This window comes from Schistosoma haematobium, chromosome 5, assembly GCF_000699445.3.
Source record: "Schistosoma haematobium chromosome 5, whole genome shotgun sequence".
NCBI lineage: Eukaryota > Metazoa > Platyhelminthes > Trematoda > Strigeidida > Schistosomatidae > Schistosoma > Schistosoma haematobium.
In genome coordinates, this window is record NC_067200.1 from 11,398,079 (window position 1) to 11,420,553 (window position 22,475).

Consider the following 22,475-nt stretch of genomic DNA (forward strand, 5'->3'; position numbering starts at 1 on the left):
GTCTACTGGCGAACACTAAATCATTGCAACTACTGGTTCGCTCTCCAATAATATAATTCTGACTTCAATTAATCTGCAATATTGTGTGACGATAATTCGATGCATTAGTGACAATTGTTTCACTCTCAACATTTCTGACCAGTTGAGTCTTCTTTTTAGAACTTCAGTAACAGCTTGAAATCACTAGTGAGCTGATTAATAAAGTTCATTTGAGAGTGTTTAGTGTAAATTAGTTTAATGTGTAGGCTGTGTTCTTTAAAGGCTGATTTCAGTCAGTTAAATCGCCATTCACTTCAAGACGTCCCTGAAGTTCTAGTGAGATGTAAATGGTAGAGTTCAGGTATGTCAAGAGTAAAAGTTATCACCAATCGTATTGAACGATCATTGTGCAATTAATGACACAAAAATTAATAAAATGAAATAAGTAAATACCTTCTTGAATCTGTTGAATTCACGACACTACTTGTCATTTTTCCCTATAAATAATAGAAGATGGATAAATAATTTTGTATTTTTTCAAATCATCGTCGAAAACATCCAGATCAACTAAAAAAATTCAAAATCGCATAATCGACAAAGGAATTTGTAGCTCAGACTGATTTATTTTGTTATGTTGAATTTTCCAAGCTTTGAAACAAACTTAACTTTGCAAGGTGTGAGGTGAAAGTCATCAGCTTAACAGAATACTTTATAGCAATTCAATTGACTTGACTGCTACCTTGATGTGGTGGTCAGGCTTGGATATTGCGAAGAACTAATTGAGTTATATTAACTGAAACTTTCATTCCTCTTGGTCGTACCTTGTCAAGAGTGTCGGCTAAAGAACAGTAGGGCTTAAAGCAGCAAACTCATAGTCTGGAGGTGAAGTCGCATTGTTGACTATACTCAGACGTGACACCAGTGAAATGGTGCTCTTGGGTAATAAGCATATGTATTAATGCTTCATTTAAACTGAAAAAGGGGTTAGAAACGGCCAGCCCTAAAAATAGAACACTTCACCTTGCCAAGTGGATTCCTTTCTCTAATTTTAAGGCGTTACAAATGGAGAGCAAACACATCCAAAACTGTTCACAAAAACACCATGTACGACCAACCTCGGGTTGCTGTCCCTTGGGATGTGGAGTCACTTCCTCAGGTCATAGAGCTCACCCGTAACCCAGTTTCTTCTTATAGTACCTTACAAAGAAGTATACTTCTACAGTAGGAGGGCTGGGAATCGAGAATATCACCTATACCTCTCATATCACTTAAAATTACCTTGTTGCTATGATCAAACCCATTCTCAATTATTTCTTCAAGTCAACTAGATTCAATGAGATGGCTAAACGATACTAGAGATACTAGACGTTAACGGTCACTGGTTCTAGATGATAACTCTTCATAAAATGTAACCACACTGCACGAATATAAATAGGCTACCAATAATGACACAATCTATGCACATTTAACACATTTAAAAATTACCTAATGACATAATACAATGTATCAGATGGAGTTCAATACTACTTTCAGTCACTTCAAAGCCCTTAGAATTATGAATTTATTCCATCCCCTGACAAGTATTTAAACTCATGTTAGGTTAACCGTATTCTAGGTCTAATATCAGCTTAGTTTTCTTGGGTTAACTGTTTCCAAGCTTTATACATTAAAGTTGGGTGGTGACTAGAAGTAGAATCTGTGATATGCATTTCGTCTAATTTGGAAATCACTAGACAGAAGTGTCTAAATTTCATTGTTGATTTCCAAATTCAGTACACTGTGTTTTTCACCAAGTTACTGAGTTCAGGCTAAAAATATAGAAACTGACCAATCACACATCTGAAAATTAACTATAAGAAATCACAAACCTTTACCAATTTACACAAAATCTATATCTAAACAAAGTTCAACTTACTGACTTTTTATCATTTTCAGAATAATTATTTATTGATGCTGACAAAAGATATTGTTTCTCAGTTGAACTTATCCATGGATGTTGATTAGGATTATTAAATACTAAAATAGCCCAAATTCCAGAGAATACTACAGCGATTACACCATAAATATAATGAACATAAGGCCAATAGGAAATATACATTGGAGTTGTTAAATTTGTCGAATGAATTATTCTTGGTTGTGAAATTACACCAGCCAATGATTGACCAATAACAGCACCAAATACTAAACCTTAAGAGAAATTTTTTGGGAATACAGCAGGCTAACATTAAATTCAGGAAAGATATGCATTTAATATATGTTAAATGGAAATGAGTAAATTCTAAAAAAATGTAACGTACTTACAAGTACACATTACTAACGACTGTTAAGCAAAAACACTAGCTGTTACTGTATAATATTTTAACTACTTAATATTTTTAGGTAGCTAAATGAAAACTTCAGAAAGTTTAATTTCACTTCTGTATAAATTAGTGATATGAACTCTGTTAAATTTCAATACATTCATCAGAATGTCAACTTTTTAGTGGTATAAAATTATTTAATTCAATTTGTCTCAGCTGTATGCTTAAACATAAATGTTCTTATAAAAGATTCTAAACTCAACACATAATTCATTACCATAGTTTACGTAACGCACTGATCTTCCTAAGTCGAAAACCATTAAAAATCAGAAAGCACTGGACAGCTGTTTCATCGTAGTAGAGGATTCCTCAACAGTGTACATCCACGGTGGGAGATGGATATGTGGTACTGTGAATTGATTGAAGTTAGGCGTGTGCACCATCGGTAGCTAGCTCATTGGTATAAAGGTTAAGCTCCTGCATGTTTGACTGAAGGTCCTAAGTTTGATTCCCGGATGAGGTCGATGATGAGCATTGTCGAACCATCCTACACTAGGGCAGAACAGCTCCCTACTCTAACTAAGATCAATCTGTGACGTAAGCTGTAGAAATTTCACCATCCCCACAAACCACCCCACACTAACAAAAATCATCAATGAACAGAATTTAACACTGACCAACCTTAAACCTTTCAAAATATTTCCTATTTATGGTAATACACTTAACGCATCTGCATTTCCACCTTTCCAAAAACCACTGGATGTGTTTAAAAATCAGGTATTTTATTTACACCATAGTTTCACGTTTTGTCTGTTATTCGTCACTTTGTGGTTTCAGAAACAAATGATGTACTCGTAGAACGATGATTCTTCTCAGCTTTTTGGTCAGGTGTCAGCCAGATTGGAGACAGCTTTTGGAGATGATATTCTCACCCACAAGCGTTTTGCTTGGACCGTACTTACAGATTTTTCCAAATCCACTTCTTCAGCGTTTGCCTAGGCAGTAAATTCATGATCTTCAAACAAAGAAGATAGGACAAACTGGATGTTTTCACTAACACCAAAGTTTAAAAGTCATTTCACACTTGTAATGGATACATTACGTAAGCTTACTTACTTACGCCTGTTACTCCTAATGGAGCACAGGCCGCAGACCAGCATTCTCCAACCCACTCTGTCCTGGGCCTTCTTTTCTAGTTCCATCCAATTCTTGTTCATTTTTCTCATGTCTGACTCTATTTTTCAGCGTAATGTGTTCTTTGGTCTTCCTCTTTTCCTTTGACCTTCAGGATTCCAAGTGAGGGCTTGTCTTGTCATGTAGTTGGGTGCTTTCCTCAATGTGTGTCCTATCCACTTCCAGGGTTTCTTCCTGATTTCTTCCTCCACTGGGATCTGGCTTGTTCTTTTCCACAGTTGGTTGTTGCTAATAGTGTCTGGTCAACGAATCCGAAGTATTTTGCGTAGACAATTGTTAATAAACACCTGTATCTGCTGGATGATGGCTTTCGTAGTTCTCCAGGTTTCCGCCTCATACAGTAGAGCTGTCTTGACATTCGTATTGAAAATCCTGACCTTGGTATTGGTTGACAGTTGCTTTGAGTTCCAGACGTTCTTCAGTTCTAAATATGCTGCTCTTGCTTTGCCGATCCGCGCTTTCACATCTGCGTCAGACCCACCATGTTCATCAATGATGCTGCCCAAACATGTAAAGGTTTTTACATGTTCCAAATCTTCTCCGTCAATTGTGATTGGATTGGTGCATGCTGTGCTGTATCGGAGAATCCTGTTTTTCCCTTTGTGTATATTGAGACCTACTGCTGCTGAGGCTGCTGCTACACTGGTCGTCTTCTCCTGCATTTGTTGTTGCGATTGCGATAGGAGGGCAAGATCATCTGCGAAGTCTAGATCGTCCAGCTGCATCCTAGGTGTCCAGTGTATCCCGCGTTTCCCTTCAGATGTTGACGTCTTCATGATCCAGTCGATCACCAGGAGAAAGAGAAAGGGTGAGAGTAAGCAACCTTGCCTAACACCGGTCTTCACTTTGAACGACTTTGTCAACTGTCCTCCATGAACGATTTTGCAGTTTAATCCATCATATGAATTCTGTATAATATTGACTATCTTCTGAGGCACGCCGTAGTGTCGAAGAAGTTTCCATAGTGTTGTTCTGTCCACGCTGTCAAATGCCTTTTCGTAGTCAATGAAGTTGATGTAGAGTGATGAATTCCATTCAATTGATTGTTCCACAATGATCCGTAGAGTTGCGATTTGGTCTGTGCACGATCTATCCTTGTGGAATCCTGCCTGTTGGTCACGAAGTTGGGCGTCTACGCAGTCCTTCATCCTGTTTAACAATACCCTGTTGAAGACTTTTCCCGGTATTGAGAAAAGAGTGATGCCCCTGTGGCTATCACAGTTGCTGAGATCGCCTTTCTTCGGTATTTTGATCAGAAGTCCTTCTTTCCAGTCTTTTGGTACTTGTTCCTCATCCCAAATCTTACTGAAGAGAATGTGGAGTATCCTTACATTACGTAAGCGCCTCTAGATAATTTTAATATGTTTTCTTACTAACCCTGAAGTATATCAGGTTTTCTATTGTGGTGCATAATTCGTGTAAAAATAATGAAATTAATAATAATCAGAATTATCTAACACTACAAATATCATTATTGTAATCATGTATCTGACCCAGAGAATATAATAAAAGAAGCCACGACAGTTAGAGTTTAAACATTTTGGATGGAATTGCAACAGATGATGGTTGCGTAGTATCGCGAGTTGACTAACGTTAGTAATGTAAACCACTGAGTGTGCAGGCAGTAGTTAATGGGTAAACAACTTCTTATAAACCATGAACATCTTAGGTATGATCTGTAATGAGTTAATGAGCGCGATATAGTGAGAACAAAACAGACATCTAGTCCTACCTAGTATACAATGACTCGTGAACTGAACTACAAATTGTACAATTCCTACAAATCTTCTATATCGACAATCATAGAAATAATAATAAAATTGTGACATAATAATTCACAATCTAGTAATGTAAAATAAACATTTTTTCCACAATACTATATTTATACACAATTCAGAAGTATATTAAGCAAATAAAAATAATTTTTAAAGTTTCGTGAAAAATAAAAACGTTATTGAATAAAATCATCGAACCTGAGAAAACGAATGTGGTAAACCGACTTTTTTCACTTGGTGGCGACCAATTTCCAACTAAACACCCTGTATTCGGCATCACTACACCCTTTTACGGAATAAAAATGAGGTAAACAAAATGGAATGAAAAGATAAATAAACTAATGATCATATGGAACTTGATTGATTGATCACCGAGTATCAGTGACCAATATCATATTTGCCCAATCACCTTAAGTAGCTGGTCAAATTCTGTCGACAAATTTCAGTATGATCACTGGTCTGAATGACTCGATATCACGTGAACTGTGTTGAGAGATTAGGTCAATCAATCGGGAACATCACGGACAAACAGGTGGTCATTTAGCCATGGAGTGAATAGCTCATTTGTAGTGTCTGAGATTGTGAGGCTGGTAGGTTCGATTTTTACAGAGGATATAAGTTCTCCTTAGACTGTAGGTGCACCTTGCTGATGAATTCCAGCAAACACGACACCTAAGTCTAGCATGATTCCATCCCGACTACTTTGAACCACCTAACAGGTATCAATTTATTTGAAACGTTTGGTATGAATCAGCATAGTCTGATCGTATATATTAAACTCATGTAGAAGAGGATGATAAAAAGATTTTCATGGAAAACAGGTTATTTCACTTTAAGACAAACCTGGATATTTATTAGACAGAGTTTTTAAAAACGAATTCGATCATGGACTGTTTGGACTAGCTAAAAGACCAGTGTACAACCTAAGGGGATTGAGCAATTATTTCCTCCTAGTTCGAGATAATAACCTGAAACAGGTTATACATATAGGACTTTTAAAACTTTGGTAACAACGACGAATCAGAATCTAGTGATTTGCGTTTTCAAGTTTAATAATTTATGGTGAAATTATCATTCACTGTGATCTAAAGGTACTCAATTGCATCGCTCAATAAACACTTGGTTAGCTCTACAATTCTGTTACATTTTAGTTATTGTTACATCTGTATGGTAACAATGAATGAATACGAAGAAGAAAGAGGAAAGACAGAAAATATGCTTGAATCAGATCACAAAAGAAGAATATGAAAATGACTGGTCTATTGAGTTCTGATACCTGATTTAGTAACGAATTATTATGTACACTGAATCATAAATATATAAGTGAATGCCCTTTTAAACCAAAAGTTTATTAAAATATTGAGTAAGTGTATGATTGACTTACTCCAATAGTGTGTCTCGCTTATAATATCTCGTCTACTGTTCGACCTTGAGATGATGTAAGCACAGGCACATGGTAAGACTATACTCGCCTATCAATTTCTGCACTTCTTCACCTTAAATTAATTTCTTCACTGTAATGCTGTGAAATGTTGTATCTTGAACTGCTGCACATTTGTACATGGCCTTAAGTTATTTATAGTAAACCCATTGATTGCGAATTAATCATTTTATTTTCAACCTAGATCACAAATAATAGGCTTAAGTAATTGCTAGTCAGGAAGTTTATCCAGGTTTCTTTTTGACATTTGAAATGTCTCAATCAAATTTACTTGACGATACTGCTCTGTAGCGTAGCTATGTAACATTAACTGTTGTACTATAGCTGATGTCAATTCGTAATCAAAACCTTAACGCTTTTTTCCATTATCGGAAGAAACAACTCACATGGAAATGTACATTATTCATATCAGAACTCCTTATCCTTGTAATGTTGTCATTTTATTTATAAATTACCCCATCGCCATGCACTATATTTTAACTGGCTAATAGATCAATTCCAGTCATTCGAAATCTCTAGGGTCATCCATGTTGTTTACTTTACCAAAAACTATCATGTAAGGATATTATTCACATGCTATTCGGGTCAAGCTATAATATGAACATGAATTTTCGACTAGACTTTTAGAAATTAAATAATTATCTGTAACACAACCAAGATGTTCAGAAATTTACATCAGATGTGTATAATATTCTCGTTTACAATTGATAGATATTATCAATGAAAGTAAGAGACAGATATGCATATTTACATGTTAATGTAAACGGTAGTGAACTCAGTGGTGAATTGTAAAACTACATTAACTGAAATTAATTTGATATGTGCAATAGATGATTTGAACTGAACAACCAGCGAGACTATAACTTTTGTGCGAACCAAACCGACTTAAGATAGAGAGGTTTGGGTTTTGACGCAAAATTCATCCATTCATATTATTAAATAACATTTTGGGATTATGGATAATGTCAATTCGTGATGAAAACTCGAATCCTAATTCATAACCTTAACTTCAAACAATAAATCCCGATTCTGATTTCTCACACTAACTTACAACATTCTTTAGGCCCTATTAAGTTGGTGAATTTTCTCAAGGTTAGATTGATGTCACTCATATGTTGCCTATGAATTAAAGTCTCATCAGAAAAATCTTGTTTCATGTCCCAACTTGTTACTAACTGTAGGCTTGCCTATGATGTGCGTAACCTTCAAAAGTTAGATAGATATTTTTTTCATATTTCATTAACTGTAGCGCCAAGACAGCATAGAAATGAATCGAGTGAGAAAATGGTAAACATTTTACCAACTGGTTTATCAATTTAAATAAAGAACACAATAAATTTGACAGGATAGACAAATCTAAATAGATTGACATTCAAAATAAAACATCAACATATTTTCACATAAACAAAATCGAATTTGGCTGTAATACAGTTATTATTGTTATTATTATTATTATTATCTTAATGAACATCCGCAAACATTCAAATAAAATTCAGTAAAAATGAATGAAAAATATGGCAGATTGTTAAATCATAATCAAACACACACACACACACACACTAGGAGGGATATGGATAAAACAACTAATCCTCATGAAGTGTTTTGCAGCATCTGAACATAATATCCAGTAATATAAATAAATACTAACCAAGAATTATTAGACTAAAGATCAGAGATGGATAGGAGTTCAACGATTATGTATTCTCATTTATTGATAAAACTTGTTAAACAGTGAGTGTTTTGAATAATTTCGATAGTTATCATATGATATAACTACGATAATCACGTGGTTGTAATTAATACGGGTTAAATAACTAAGAGCACACACAATGTGACACAATGCTGACTAGTGTAGATTAGGCAGAAGATTACAATACATAACATTATACAATGCCTAGCTTATATACTTATTCACTTTATGCGGTGGCAAAACAATAATTACGTTCAGAACGCATTAATGTAAACAATGATGTTAGATGGTTGATGATAGTAAAAAATATCCCGTTTCACTCTTGTTTCACCCAAACCATCACTCGTCAGTAAAGGTGTATCATCAATTTTGAAGTAAATGATATTTTCAGTGTGATTACAATCCGTATCGGCCATGTTCACAGTCTGAGACACTATCACCAATAAGTGATTCGGATAGCCATTGATCTCTTGTAGGATCACGATATTTACACTCACCTACCAATCAACTTAGATAAATAGAGTACATTTAGCAAAAAATAAGATTTTGTCTAATACTCTGGTTTCAATAACATTTTCATTGTGAGTAGTGGACAATGAACAGACACAAGTGCATAACCCTAACTGTACAGATACACAAATACGCTCTAATAGCTCATTTCTCTCTAAAGTATGTTGACCAGAATTACAATCAAAGTTTCGTGAATAAATCATCCAGCTTATGTAAGACAACACCTATATATATATATTCTCGAAAAGCTAATCAGAGTAACTAGGAATACAATCATCCTACTAAAGAAAAGAAATTCAACCAGTGAAAATTAATTTGATTCACAACAGTAAGCAGCTTATCTATTATTATGTAATTTATCTGATGAAATTAAAACGACTTAGAAACATGCATTTAAATAAAAGACTACTTTTAGGCCTTTTGGATAAGCCAGCTACAAATGATCCACCACACGGACTAATACCATCAGAGCTTCAGAACCACTGAAAACTGAGTAACAATAATGGATCGCTAATCTAATGCAAAAGTAGGGCTCAGTAAACACACATACAAACTTCAAGAAGATTACAGTTGAGTCAAGGTATATAATATAAATACGTCAAAATTTATCATTATTTACCATTAGGTGGTTGATGTCTGATTTCAAGAACCCGAATGATTGAATAACATCACATATAGGCGGGAAATCTGTAGTGATTTATTGAATGAAGTGGTTGGCAATAGTATTCTAGAGTGTTCAAATAAGTGGTTTCTTTGGCGAAATTGTAGCCAAAGCCAAGGTTAATTACAAGGGTTTTCTGGAATCAGTTGATCAGATTGTACTGATATATGGGGATTCGTGAATCAATGAATGCTCTGATAGAGCTTCTGAGAATACCGAATTGACGATTTCCAAATAAAATGAAGTATTTATCCTGGTATTAACTGTTAAGCCAGTACAGACACTATGTTGTCCGTTTAGTAAATATGCGAGATGAGCTTTTTTAAAACATTTAATGAGCACTTAATATTTTCCCCTTCTTTTCTTTTTAAAACACTCTTCATTTGTGACAACATACTTGTTATACTTGTGCTCCCACTGTTCAAAATGTCGATGGAAATCATCAAAAATCAGACTCTTCAGATGCCTTATCTTTTCACATTTCGCTATTGATGCAAGTAAAGGTAATTTCTTCCAAATTTTATTCATCATTAATCATTTCGAGGGTATGAAAGACCACACATGTTTGGTGTTGTTGTCAACTTGATCAGATAATCTTTTACAACCTTTACGGAAACTATTGATCCATTTATAAAGGAAGTATTTTCCTCAATCATTTATCTCACCAAACAACAACTTGGGAAAATATGTGTAAACAAAACTGAGCTGTAGATAACTTTGACGACCCGAGAAGGAAATCCCACAACCCAAGGAGAAAATACTTGAGGCCATGCATACACAGCCTTTAAAAGGGCAGATATAGATGTATAGCTCCGTATTTTCACAGCCTAACTACAAACAATGAAAACTTTTTTTAACTCCCTCCTTCAGTTGTGTGAAGGCAGCAGCACCGCAAATGCCGGTTGTCTAAGAAAAACACCTTATTCCTGTCACATCCTAGTATAGCCAACAATGCGGCTTCACTCTCTGAATATGAGTTTCCTGAGTTTAGTCATGCCGATCTGTCTAACAAGGTAGTATTTACAATAACCGATACTCCAATCAATATAGCTCGAATAGGTCTTCAAATATACAAGCTTGAACACCAAATAATGGTAGCAGTTACGATCAACCATTATTTTTAATCAGAAATACTAATTGATCATAAAAGCACAAAAGTAAGAACCAAAAATGTCATAAAAAACAAACGAACAAGAATCATTCAATTATCGTCATTATCTGTTAGTGTGGCTATCAGTCATGTTTATGAGATTGATAAATTCGTTTCCTTCTAAAAAAAACGAACAGACACAATTGAAACGTTGAACCACACTAAATCAGGTTTCAATTACGTCAATTCAATATTCAATAAAACCTTTAACAGATGGTCATATTTAGTAGTTGAATTCATGGGTCGATTAAAGCTAGACCACATTGAAAAACCTGGAAGCACAGGATGGACATTTCATCATTGTATAGGACTCCTCAGCAGGTTTTCCAAGGTGGTCTAGCTTTAATTAACTCATGAATTTAACGATTAGATTACCACAGTCTCTGCAAAACCCCTTTTAGATAATCACAATGTTAATTATTTTTTGTTCTAAGAAATCAAATTAAGCAGATTAACTAATAATTACGTAGTGTGATTTTTGTACCATAATAAAAAATAAGTAATCACTTGGAAAATAGATAGTTAACATCAAACAAATCGTTTTTTTCCGTCTATCTTCTCTCTAACAATAATACATACGATTGTATAAATGTAGCGTTGTTTATTTTTTGTAAGTTGGCAAATAAAGTTTATTCATGAAACGTGTATTTTACAACTCAATACTGTTTGAATTTCATCAGAATTTCCTCTTACGCTAAGATGGGAAAAAGTAGAGACATATCTTTTCTATAGTAAAATGATATTTAGTGTGAATGTGATCAGTGTTCCTAGTTCTCAGACGTGTATGTATGTTGTATGAAAATCATCGATACTGGTGAACTAATTGATGAGGTGACGAATCTTTCTAGACTGAGGTGACTAGGACACATATGACGTATCCTTAACAACCGCCTATCTTGATGAGTAATATTTGCTGATGTAACAGAAGGTTCGAAGAATGTTAGGAGTGACAAAAGTATAACATGGTAGCTCATGAAGTCATTAACTATTGATATCAATCATGTTGGCCGAAACAGACCAAATGGTTGGAGTCCGCGTAATAAATGCAATTGGTAGTTAAAACCTTTGGGTAATATGGATCAGAATTTTTGACAACAGTGCATATATATTCATTCTTTATCTTTCTCTAAATCTTGATTTTCAGTATTTCTTCATACATACATTTTTATACTGTCTCTTCGTACCATATTTTCAATGTACAGTCTTTCCAATTATTATTGAAACTACAATATTTTGATTCTTCTGTTATTTGTCCTTTTATTTTCAACTTAACGCACTAGTATGATATAGTAACTTGGACCAACGTACACCTGTTTCTGGCTCGACCTATAGTATGACTGACACCCACCAAACTAAACAGATATATATATATATATATATATATATATATATATATATATATATAGTTAAAATTAATATTTTGACGTATGATAAAAAGAGCAAACTGAAGAAATTTCTTTTCAATTAGTCTTGATTGAGCAAAGGATAGGTAAGAGTGATTAAAAGTTCTGTTCTCGCTCACTTGGTGAACACAGGTGATCAAGTTGACTTAAATAAAGCTTTTAAGATTATTTACTTTATCCTATCAAATTCGCCGCATGGTTAATGAGTTCGCCTTTTGCGCATTCCTAGAGCCATCAGAAACCATGTTCACATATCTAACTTTTGCATTCAAAAAAGTTTGTACAACCATTCTCGCTACGTTGGCCATTGGTATAGAAGTGAGTTTGTAGCTGAACTTCGACGAAACCCTTCCCTTCAAAACCATTTAAACTATTTTTAATTTCATCCACTTTTGTAATTTACATTTTCTTGAATTCGTCTCTTGACTCTTACATAACTACTATAACACTTATCGTTCATCAAAATATTGTGTTAGTTCTTTCTTTTTATATATTATGCAACGTAGCAACTGTTTGATTTTTTGAATAATTACTTTGATTTTTATAATCCAGTTTCTTCCAGTTACTCAATATTATTTTATAATCAGTCCGTCATTATGTAGGATTACGTAATGTAACTACTCGATGAGTATTATTTGGTTGTTGTAAATCATATATATATACTAGGACAAAAAGGCCGTCCAGTGCTTCTAGGTTTTCATTGGTGGTCTAACTTAGATCGGTTCATGATCTCAATATGAACTCAACAATTTCCAAAATCCGGTACTGATAATTATCATGTGCTCACTAGTAACTAAATTCGAGAGGTAATTTTTGGAGTTCTAGTGAGAAACCGAGGCCAGTAGAGTTCAACTGTGTCAGGTATTAGAGTGTTATCCGTCAAAGATAATAAAAGATGGTCACTCAATGTCATGGAGTGATTGAGGTTATATAATAGCACCATTCAGTAGTCTAGATATTAAGTATCTGCGCGCTAGATCGAAGGTCCTAGGCCCGAGTTTTGCGTGTGGGGTTGTGAATACGCACTGCTGAGGAGTCCCACACTAGGAAGAAACGGACAACTAGTGCTTTCAAGTTTTTAGTGGTGGTCAATCTTACATCAGGTCATAAACAAAACAAAAACTCAACAATCTCCGTGGTCCTATACTGGCATCTATATCAATTTGGTATCCAAATGGACTGACAAATTCATAGTTTAGTAAATAAAGAGTGTGTATTTGACAAATTGTATTGATAATTAGTTTGTTTTAAAAATGAAATCTTGAATTAGAGAAATTTTCTTTCCTGGAAGTTTGTTGTATTTTTTAATGGGAAGTTGTGAATTTCGCACAGATTCATCGTTGAGAAATACAAATCAGTGTTTAATAATCCATTCATATTCCCGAGCGTTGTTGCTACCTTGACGTGGTGGCCAGGCTTGCCTGTCGTAGTGAAGCAACTGACCTATATTGGCTGCAGCAATCGTTCTTCAAGGTCCTACCATTCAAGACAGGTCGGTTGAAGAGCGGTAAGACTAAAAGCAGCAAACCCAAGGTCCGAAGGCGAAGTCGTACTGCTGATTGTACAGAGGTGTGACGGCAGTAAGGTGTTTCCTTCAGACAACCAGCATAACAGTGATGCTCCCTTCCCACAAGAAAGGGTGGGGTCAGAAAAGGTCGACCCTAAAAATGCACACCTCGAACCATCCCACGGATATCCGTCTCCGGCGGCAAGGTCTCAACAAGTACAGAGCTAACACGAAAATTACTCACAAAAATGTCGTGTGTGAACGACCTCGAGCAGTTGTCCCTTGAGCACTACGGTCACGCTCTCAGGTCTCTAAGACCACCTCTAATCCAATGTCCTTTTCAGGTACCTCCAGAAGAACCCTTCCACAGTGTGGGCAACCGGGAAGTGATAAACGCCCTCATACCTCTAACAGCACTCAAGACCACTTTGTTAATAACCAACCTCTTTCCTTCATTCATATTCTACATCAGCGAAAAAAGCACTTATAGGCGCTTTCCGTTTTTGTAATTTTTGATAGGAATAAACTACGGTATGTGATGTGTAATCGTGTTTATTTTCTCTACAATATATATATATATTTCTCGAATTACTTGCAATTTTTTGTAATATGAAGCTTGGGTCGCTAATTATTAGTGCTGTTATGGAGACGGTAAATTGTTTAGAAAATATTAATTGATTTAAGAGTTTATTTGAATTATGAAATGGATAATAGCTGAAATAAAATCCTTTAAAAAAAACTAGAAAGTAGTTGATGACTCCATTTTTATTTATGAATCATTATTGGAAAACAAACACACAATCAGTGTTGATTTGAAATAAAACAAAAAACGGTCTCTATGTTTTGCACAGGAATTACGATAATAATCAGTTAGTGTTTTATAAGAAATTTAAATGAAATTACTGTATTTGGCAAAGTATGGATTTTAATAAGTATTCGATCAAATTTGATCAGTACTGAAAGGATTAGGCAAACACAAAACTGATTATTGTTGAGTGATCAATCAATTGTAAATACCACAGTGCTATAAGAGGTCAGTTGTAGCGTGAATAGCTTAGTGGTAATACCTTGCACTATGAAGTTAGGTGATATGGGTTTGAATTCAAGATTGTAGGTATGCTTTCCTGACAAGTGTCAACTAGTAAGAAACCTAGAATGAGAAGGGTTTCCTATCAACCACCAAGCATTTCAATAATTATCTCTCCATCTCTGTGGATGAGTGATGAAAAGTAGCCTTGTAAATTAGTGTCTTCGTGAGTAATGAATGATGGATACCAAGATATAAAAAAATAATTGAACACTAACTGGTTATATTCTACTCTATTAGAATTCAAGTGCCCATTTTGAGTTAATGATAAACAACGTTGAGTCTGTTACAAATTGCCAGAATCAAATCAACACAATAAGATGAACCTATCAATATGACTAGAATTTAATTTAGAATGAAGAACAAACATTCTTTAAAACTTTTTCAGCAAATATATATATATGTTACTTCGATTATAAACACAAATGAATATGTGTAAGTATAATCAAGGTAGGGTGATTTTGTTCATTGTAATCAACAATAAAAAGACACAAAATAACTGAAAACTTTTGTTATAGTGAACAGTGAAAACTAACATATAATACAAGTTGTTTTATGAAACCAATTTAACCAGTAATCTTACCAACCATTTAATTGATTGATTAATTAATTAATTAAATGATTAATTCTAAAAAAAAACGCTTAATAATTTACCTGAAGAAGACCTTGTATCACACGTAAAGTGATTAATAATTCAGCACGAATACGTGCTGCGGTTGGTACACAAAATTCCGTGATAGCACATCCAAATAAACTAGAAAAAATAACCCATTTAGGACCAAAACGAAACGCTAATATTCCACCTGGAAAGATAAAAGAAAAAAACAATTCTAGAGATAACATTTTATAGTGTAAAATAATAAACAATTTCAGTCAGTCAATCATCTACAAGGTAGGACTAGGCACATACACGCATTGATTCAAATTACCATACCTTATTAGCACAACAAAATGAACACCGAATTCATAGAAGCAGTTACTTCGATGGTAGTAATAAAAAATGATTGCATATAAGACAGAATTAGTTCGTAGGAAGAAAGGTATAAATTAATTTCATTCTCATGGTTTAAGGGAAGACAAAGAGTGTATACACCGACGCCACTGTGATCGATTCTGAGCCATGTCACCCAGATTACCTATCCGTTAGTTACGACAGCTGCACGGCCCCCAACCAAGTAGTCTGCATCTACCAACATGGCTCAAACCAGAAGTTAGTGACTTTCTGGACTGACACCGCGTTTCGGTTTGGCTGCTCTTAACCTTCTTCTATCTGTCTCCAACACTAGCCAGCATTATGTACATGTAAAAAGTTTGACAGAAAATGTGATATGTTTTTCTTCTTGCAAAATAACAGTAACTAATATTTTTATAACGAATTATGAACAGAAGTCCAATGTGTTTAAAACAAAAATCACAGACCAAACTTAGTTATAAATTCACTGAGATTCAGGAAGTAGTTAACAGTATAGAACTCCTCAATAATATGTTGAGAACTAAACTTAGAACTTTCACGTCTCTCTCAGTAAAGCCTTAACCTTTAGATCACTAACCTAGCATCCTACGGTTTACATGTTCAATTTCAATTACTTTGCAATTTTATGCGACCATTTTTCAGTGTCATCGGTGAGCTCCTCTACAATCAATACAGTTGAACTCCATTCGCCACGTTTTTTTTCACTAAAACTCTAGGACTCATCTCTGGAGATAAAGTTATTATTACATCTATAACTGGTAAGATTTTATTAAGACTTGATCGAATAGAACTTGCCAATGGTTAGTCAATCAACCTGTTATATAAAGTCAGTCTATATAATATCATAAGGTGAAAATGTTTCGACCAAAAACATTGATTATTAAATTATATCACTGACCGCTTACTAATTAATTGAAATAGCGAAAGTGGACATGGTTAACCGGATGGGATTTCTGTCAAATATGTGGAATAACTGATGTTGACAAAAAGTCAAGACTGTGACAAGATCCAAAGAAGAAGTGTCCAGGTTTCACTGACCTGGTAATGTGTTATAGTAATTGATGTAGGAGATCCAATTGTTTAACTAGGACTTATTTTTCACCCTTTTAATGCATATTATTCCCTGATTTTAGAGACTAAATAGACTGGGAGAACAAAACTGGTTTACCAGCTAGTATAATTCAATTGATTAAAACTGAGAACTGATTAAGAGTAGAGCTAAGTAGTTCAGTTGGGACAGTGTCCAGAAAGTAACTAGTTGTGTGCAGGTTTTACGTCATTCGAACTAGTAAATATTGTTGGACATCAAATTTGAGCAATCAAAGCACAAAATATTTAATCTAGTCATGTTAATCAACTTTATCAGCCATATACTTGAACACCAGAGCTATTTAAAATATCCGATACGAAAAGACTAGTTTGCCCAAGCAAAAATATTTCACATGGGGTTAGCTTTTTATAAAATCTACTCAATGTATCAAAAATCACTGTCCAATTCACTGAAATAGTTGGGATGCAATAACTATGAACTCGACACTAATGACCCTGAAATTCCGTATATATTACTATTACCAATTACAGTATGTAATATGAATAAAATATATGCTAATTATATCATCATTTTACTAATATATCAGCGAGATCGTATGATTAGTGGTTTTTTAAAATTGAGTTCTTTTTGTATCAAATGAAAGACCTGATCGTTCTATTACTGCGAATGACACAAACAATAGACAACAATAGAAAGAATTCGATCCTCACTTAAAAGACTACAAACTAATGACATTGGTCACTACTACTCAGGGATCAATCAACTGTAAATACTTCTCAGTCCTACAGAAGGTCAGTCGCTTCCCAAATAGCCCAGAAGTAACGTCAAAGGGCTGTAGTACTGAGTGACGTGGAATGGAGTCCGACAGGAACCACCAGTGGCCTCACAACTGCAGGTACACTTTGCTGACGAGTATGTCAACTAGCACGGGACCTAGGTCGAGCAGGGTTTCCTACGGACTATATCCAACCACCTAATATCAGATGAAATAAACGATTTTTGAAACGATAAACAAGGAAAGACATTTTCACTGATAAAACAGAAGCTAATGTTCCTGAAAAAAGCAGTTTATCATCAAAACCTGTCGGGAAAAAATAATGAAATATGTCTATTTTAACTAATATACTTATATTGTGTTCATTCAATATTGCCATCCAAAAATGGTATAAGAAGTGAACTTCATTACATCCCTTCTCATTAACTAAAATCACTTAAAACTGTTAACACGTGCCTACTTACAATACTGTGTATTTTCTCATACAACATTTTTCCTCAAATGAATTCATCAAAATCCAATAAATAGTCGTTTTTGATACTGAGTTACTATAGCACAATAGTTAAATGAATGGGAATTGTTCAAATATCCAAGTATAATGCATCTCTCGAATTTTAACTCAAACTCACTATAATAAAAACATTTTTCTAGTTTGCTTCACGATTCACAAAAGCTAGTTACTATACAAAAACTCTGATCTATCAGGGTTTCATGCACATGTCATCTAGACGTACCAACAAATTTGAGGAAAATGTTCGATCACATATCGTTCAGCTATATAGTTTTAGACTCTACAGCTCAGTCATCTACTCCGTGACTTACTTCCAGTGGGGACAAGTTATTTACAACTGATTGGTTACTGAATAATGACCAATGCTGTATTTGTTTAGATATTTAGTGCCAACTAGAACGAAACACTTCCTGTCTATTTTCCTGCCGACTACTTTGAAACACCTGATATCCCAACATAGTTCATATGATGTCAAGTCACTTAGACCGTGTTGGATGTGAGGCAGTTACCCGATAAAGACAATGGAAGATGGTCATTTAATGTCATGGGGTGACTGAGGTTAGACATTAACACCACTTAATACCGACTCAGTGGTCTACAGGTTAATTGTTTACGCGCTAGATCGAAGGTTCTGGGTTTGAGTCTTGAGTGTGGGATTGTGAACGCGCACTGCTGAGGATTTCCACACTAGGACGAAATGGACATCTAGTGCTTTCAAATTTTCAATGGTGGTCTAACTTGCATTAGTTCATAAACTAGTTAATTCGATGAAACTATTTACAATTTGTCCACTGAATACCATAAAATATTGGCAAACCATAGAATTGCTGTTTGAGACCAAAAACATGCAGACCAAGAGTTAAAGAAGTAGAAAAACTACTACCAAGTACCAAACGGGAACTTAATTAATGTCCAGAGCTACTTTTCTTCAATGCCAACCATTTCAACAAAGCAAAACAATAAAACAATCAAATTTTTGGTTATTGTTATCTGTCAACTATAGATCAAATTGTTAAGTTAAAATGTTTCTTGTCACTAGTATGATCCACTTATAATTCTCAGTAAACTAATGTACCTAGCATAACAGCTTTAAAGTTAATACATGAATTACTGAGTCATTGGAAAAAATGTATTTTCTTATAAATTACCATTTATCCGAAGTGCACAAACCTAATGATTTTCTGAATTCTGTATTTTTGATAGAATGATAATATTAGCTCAATATATTGAGTACAACATACATATACACAAAATTATTATTATTTTGTATAGAAGATATAATAGTCGAATTCATCATACAACTTGTAATGATAAATTAAAGTCAATATTTACCATGATAAGTCTAAGGTAAGTACAAACTAATTATGATTAGACAGTAGAGATATTTAATATATTAACATGATTCCTGTGACCCATATTTATACAATATTATAAAAGATCAATTTTCTAGTCTTTTTTTAATCATTGTGTTTAATAAAAAAAACGGTTTAATGATTATCAAATGTTGCGTCATTTATGACGTAGGCGAGATATCTGTCCACCAACCAAAGGACGGGTTTACTGCGCAGCGGTTCGTTCCGTCCTACTTTATGGCAATGAAACATGGCCGGTAAGAGTAGAGGATATTCGTAGGTTACTAGTATTCGATCATAGGTGTCTTCGAAACATTGCTCGTATATTCTGGGACCACTGAGTAAGTAATCCAGTTGTTAGGAAATGGGTCATAGGTAAGAATGGCAAATAAGTTGATGAAGTAGTGAAATTTCATTAGTTGAGATGACTGGGACACGTGTTACGTATGGCCAACCACCGACTGCCCCGACGTGAGATGTTTTCTGGTGTTGGAGTAGGTTGGAAGAAAACAAGGGGCGACCAAACCAAAACATGACACAACTCCATGAAGTCACTGACAAGTGGACTGAGTCATGTTGGTAGGGGTAGACTACCTGATTGGGATTCACGAGATGATAGCAACCGATGGTTAGAGACCTTGAATGAAATGGCTCAAAATCATTTGCAATGGCTCAGGTGCATCCATTCCTTGTGTTCTCCTGAATTCTAATCTTCTGAATTCTTCATGTCCTTTTTTTCTTTTTCTCTTTCGAAAGTTATTTCACTGGATTCTAATCCTTGAATAACATTTTCAAACTCTAATCATTCTGATTACTGCTTATACTTTTACTACCTCTACCACTACGGGATTCGAATCAACAATTGTATCTATGTGCTAATGTGGTCTGGCAGCTGTAACTGATGCACGTATGTACGAAGTTCTGCGTTGTTACTAACTGGCTGACTTACATGTTATAACTAGTTTAATAAATAGATTTCCAATTACTATTATGATCATTTTTTACTTATGTATGTAGGATTACAATCCTGCAAATTGGTATGTTGAATGGGCGCATTTTCTGTTTAATTTTAAGTTCATAATTGACTTTTTTTCAAGGGAACGTCGAAATAAGTTTTATTTGGCATTAAGTTTTACATTTTAGATGATTTTTTTATTCCGAATGAATAATGTGGTGTGCATTGCTTATGTGGATGGATATAAGTAATATGTAGTAGGAATAAGAAATTCAATGCTTACCGGTGGAGATTGAAATCAAGAGAGGAGAAAGGAAAACAGGAATAATGGTGTGTAAAGGAAAACTCAAGGAAGATATGCAAATGATGAATTTAATGTATGATTTTCGTATTTTACAAAGCCACTGCGTAATTTACGTCAAATAATAAACTGGTTTACCATACCTGATTTTTCATCCACTACAGTAGTACCCCTTAGTATATTTCAACGTTCTAGATGATTTTTTTTGCATATGACCATGATGTCATCCACTAGTCGCTTACAAAGAAATAATCTCAATAGGATCTTCAGACAATTATTCAACATATGACATAAATATAGTGATGTGAAGTAACATTCATTGAAACACCATCAATCTACCAGAAGTACTTGTACTCAAATACCGATTGGAAATAGTCTTCCTCAAGGGATGTATTTGCAAAGAGAATTTGACGTTGAAAAAGACATTGCTTTATTGTCTATATCAGTCGAACACGGTTTAGCAGTTTCATTATCATTAGCCAAGGTTTGTTTAGATAATCAACATATGTATTTAAAACAATTAGTCCCTTTGATAAATTTCGATAATGATATTAGAAGACGAAGATTATCAGAACTATGTGATGAAAATGAACACAACTATTTACCAGTTTTATGAGTAACAAGGGATTTCACATAAAAGAAACGAACTACACACTTATCAGTGAGAGGGGTTTTTTGAGACTGGTAGATTTGGTGGTTTACATCACAAACTGACCTTAGTTAAACAACCATTGAAAACCAGGAGGCACTGGATAGCTCTTTCACGTTAGTATGGGATAACTCGGTAGTATGCGGCTGAAGTCACAATGACAGTTTAACCACGTTAGGTGTTAAACAGTTACTTACTCATCAGTTGGCAATATCGTGAATTCACTAAAGTTAAAGGCATAAACCCTCAGTGATATAAAGCTTGAGTACTCACCATGAGATATGATTAGCCTATATCCGATCCCCGATGCGGTTGAAGATGTAAAATATTGATGATTCCTACACTTAAATAAAACAGCAGTTGACTGCCTCCTGGTTTTCAATGGTTGACTGGCTAAGATCATTTTGTATTGTAAACTATAATCAGAATAACAAAGGACAACATTCGAGGAATGAAGCTATCGTGTTTTACTGGCAGTTTATGGTTATTTTTTTGAAACTCAAAACGGCTTGTCGTGATCCTGAAAAAAACTAACACTGATAGCACAAATGCTTAAAAACAGCTGACTGGTTGTATAGACTTTTAATGCAACGCTATCTAGCGCTTTTTAAAACTTGCAATATTTCAAAATATCATAGTCGAAAAAATTGGATGAATCAAACTGAATAATCGAATAAGTGTGAAAAGACAGAAAAGAACAAATAAGTAGAAACTAAAACAGTTTACCCCAGAATTTTATGGTTAAGTAAAACTCAAAAGTATCTGCAACTTTGCTATTAACTTTGTGCCCATTTGATTCATTTAAATCTCTACTGTCTCTACTGTCACAAACCAAAACCTATAATCTACATTTGAACAAAACCATCTGTAATTAGACTCACAGACTAATATCGTGCCCTTAAGCAACAACTCTGATGTATGTCCTACTCAAGATGGAAATAAAATCAGTTATACACGTCGCCAACGTTATCTCATAGAAAGACTAATAAACCTCAAGTCATTATTCACCACCATTATGATTCAGTGGTATCCTTCTAATACTGTAGCCACAGACAAATGAAAACGTTGTTCAAAACACCTGTCGAAACTTTTTTTATGACCAATTTATCTAGCCTAATACTCTTCTAAGCATCTGAATAACTGAATATTTATAGTCTGAACAAACCGAATTCCGCGGTTTCTTGTGGAATACCTTGGACTATATAAGATCA

The 22,475-nt window shown here is 34.5% G+C and overlaps 1 protein-coding gene across 1 annotated transcript in view; it reads right to left on the reverse strand.

The window, feature by feature from the left end:
* MS3_00009148 (uncharacterized protein) overlaps nt 1-22,475 on the reverse strand; it is a 40,371-nt gene that overhangs the window by 15,211 nt on the left and 2,685 nt on the right. Inside the window, exons 3-6 of the mRNA XM_051217480.1 lie at nt 15,352-15,500; nt 5,447-5,534; nt 1,895-2,166; nt 433-476 (exon numbers count right to left, since the gene is read on the reverse strand). Coding sequence (XP_051064892.1) covers nt 433-476; nt 1,895-2,166; nt 5,447-5,534; nt 15,352-15,500 — 553 coding nt within the window. The remainder of the gene's footprint in view (nt 1-432; nt 477-1,894; nt 2,167-5,446; nt 5,535-15,351; nt 15,501-22,475) is intronic.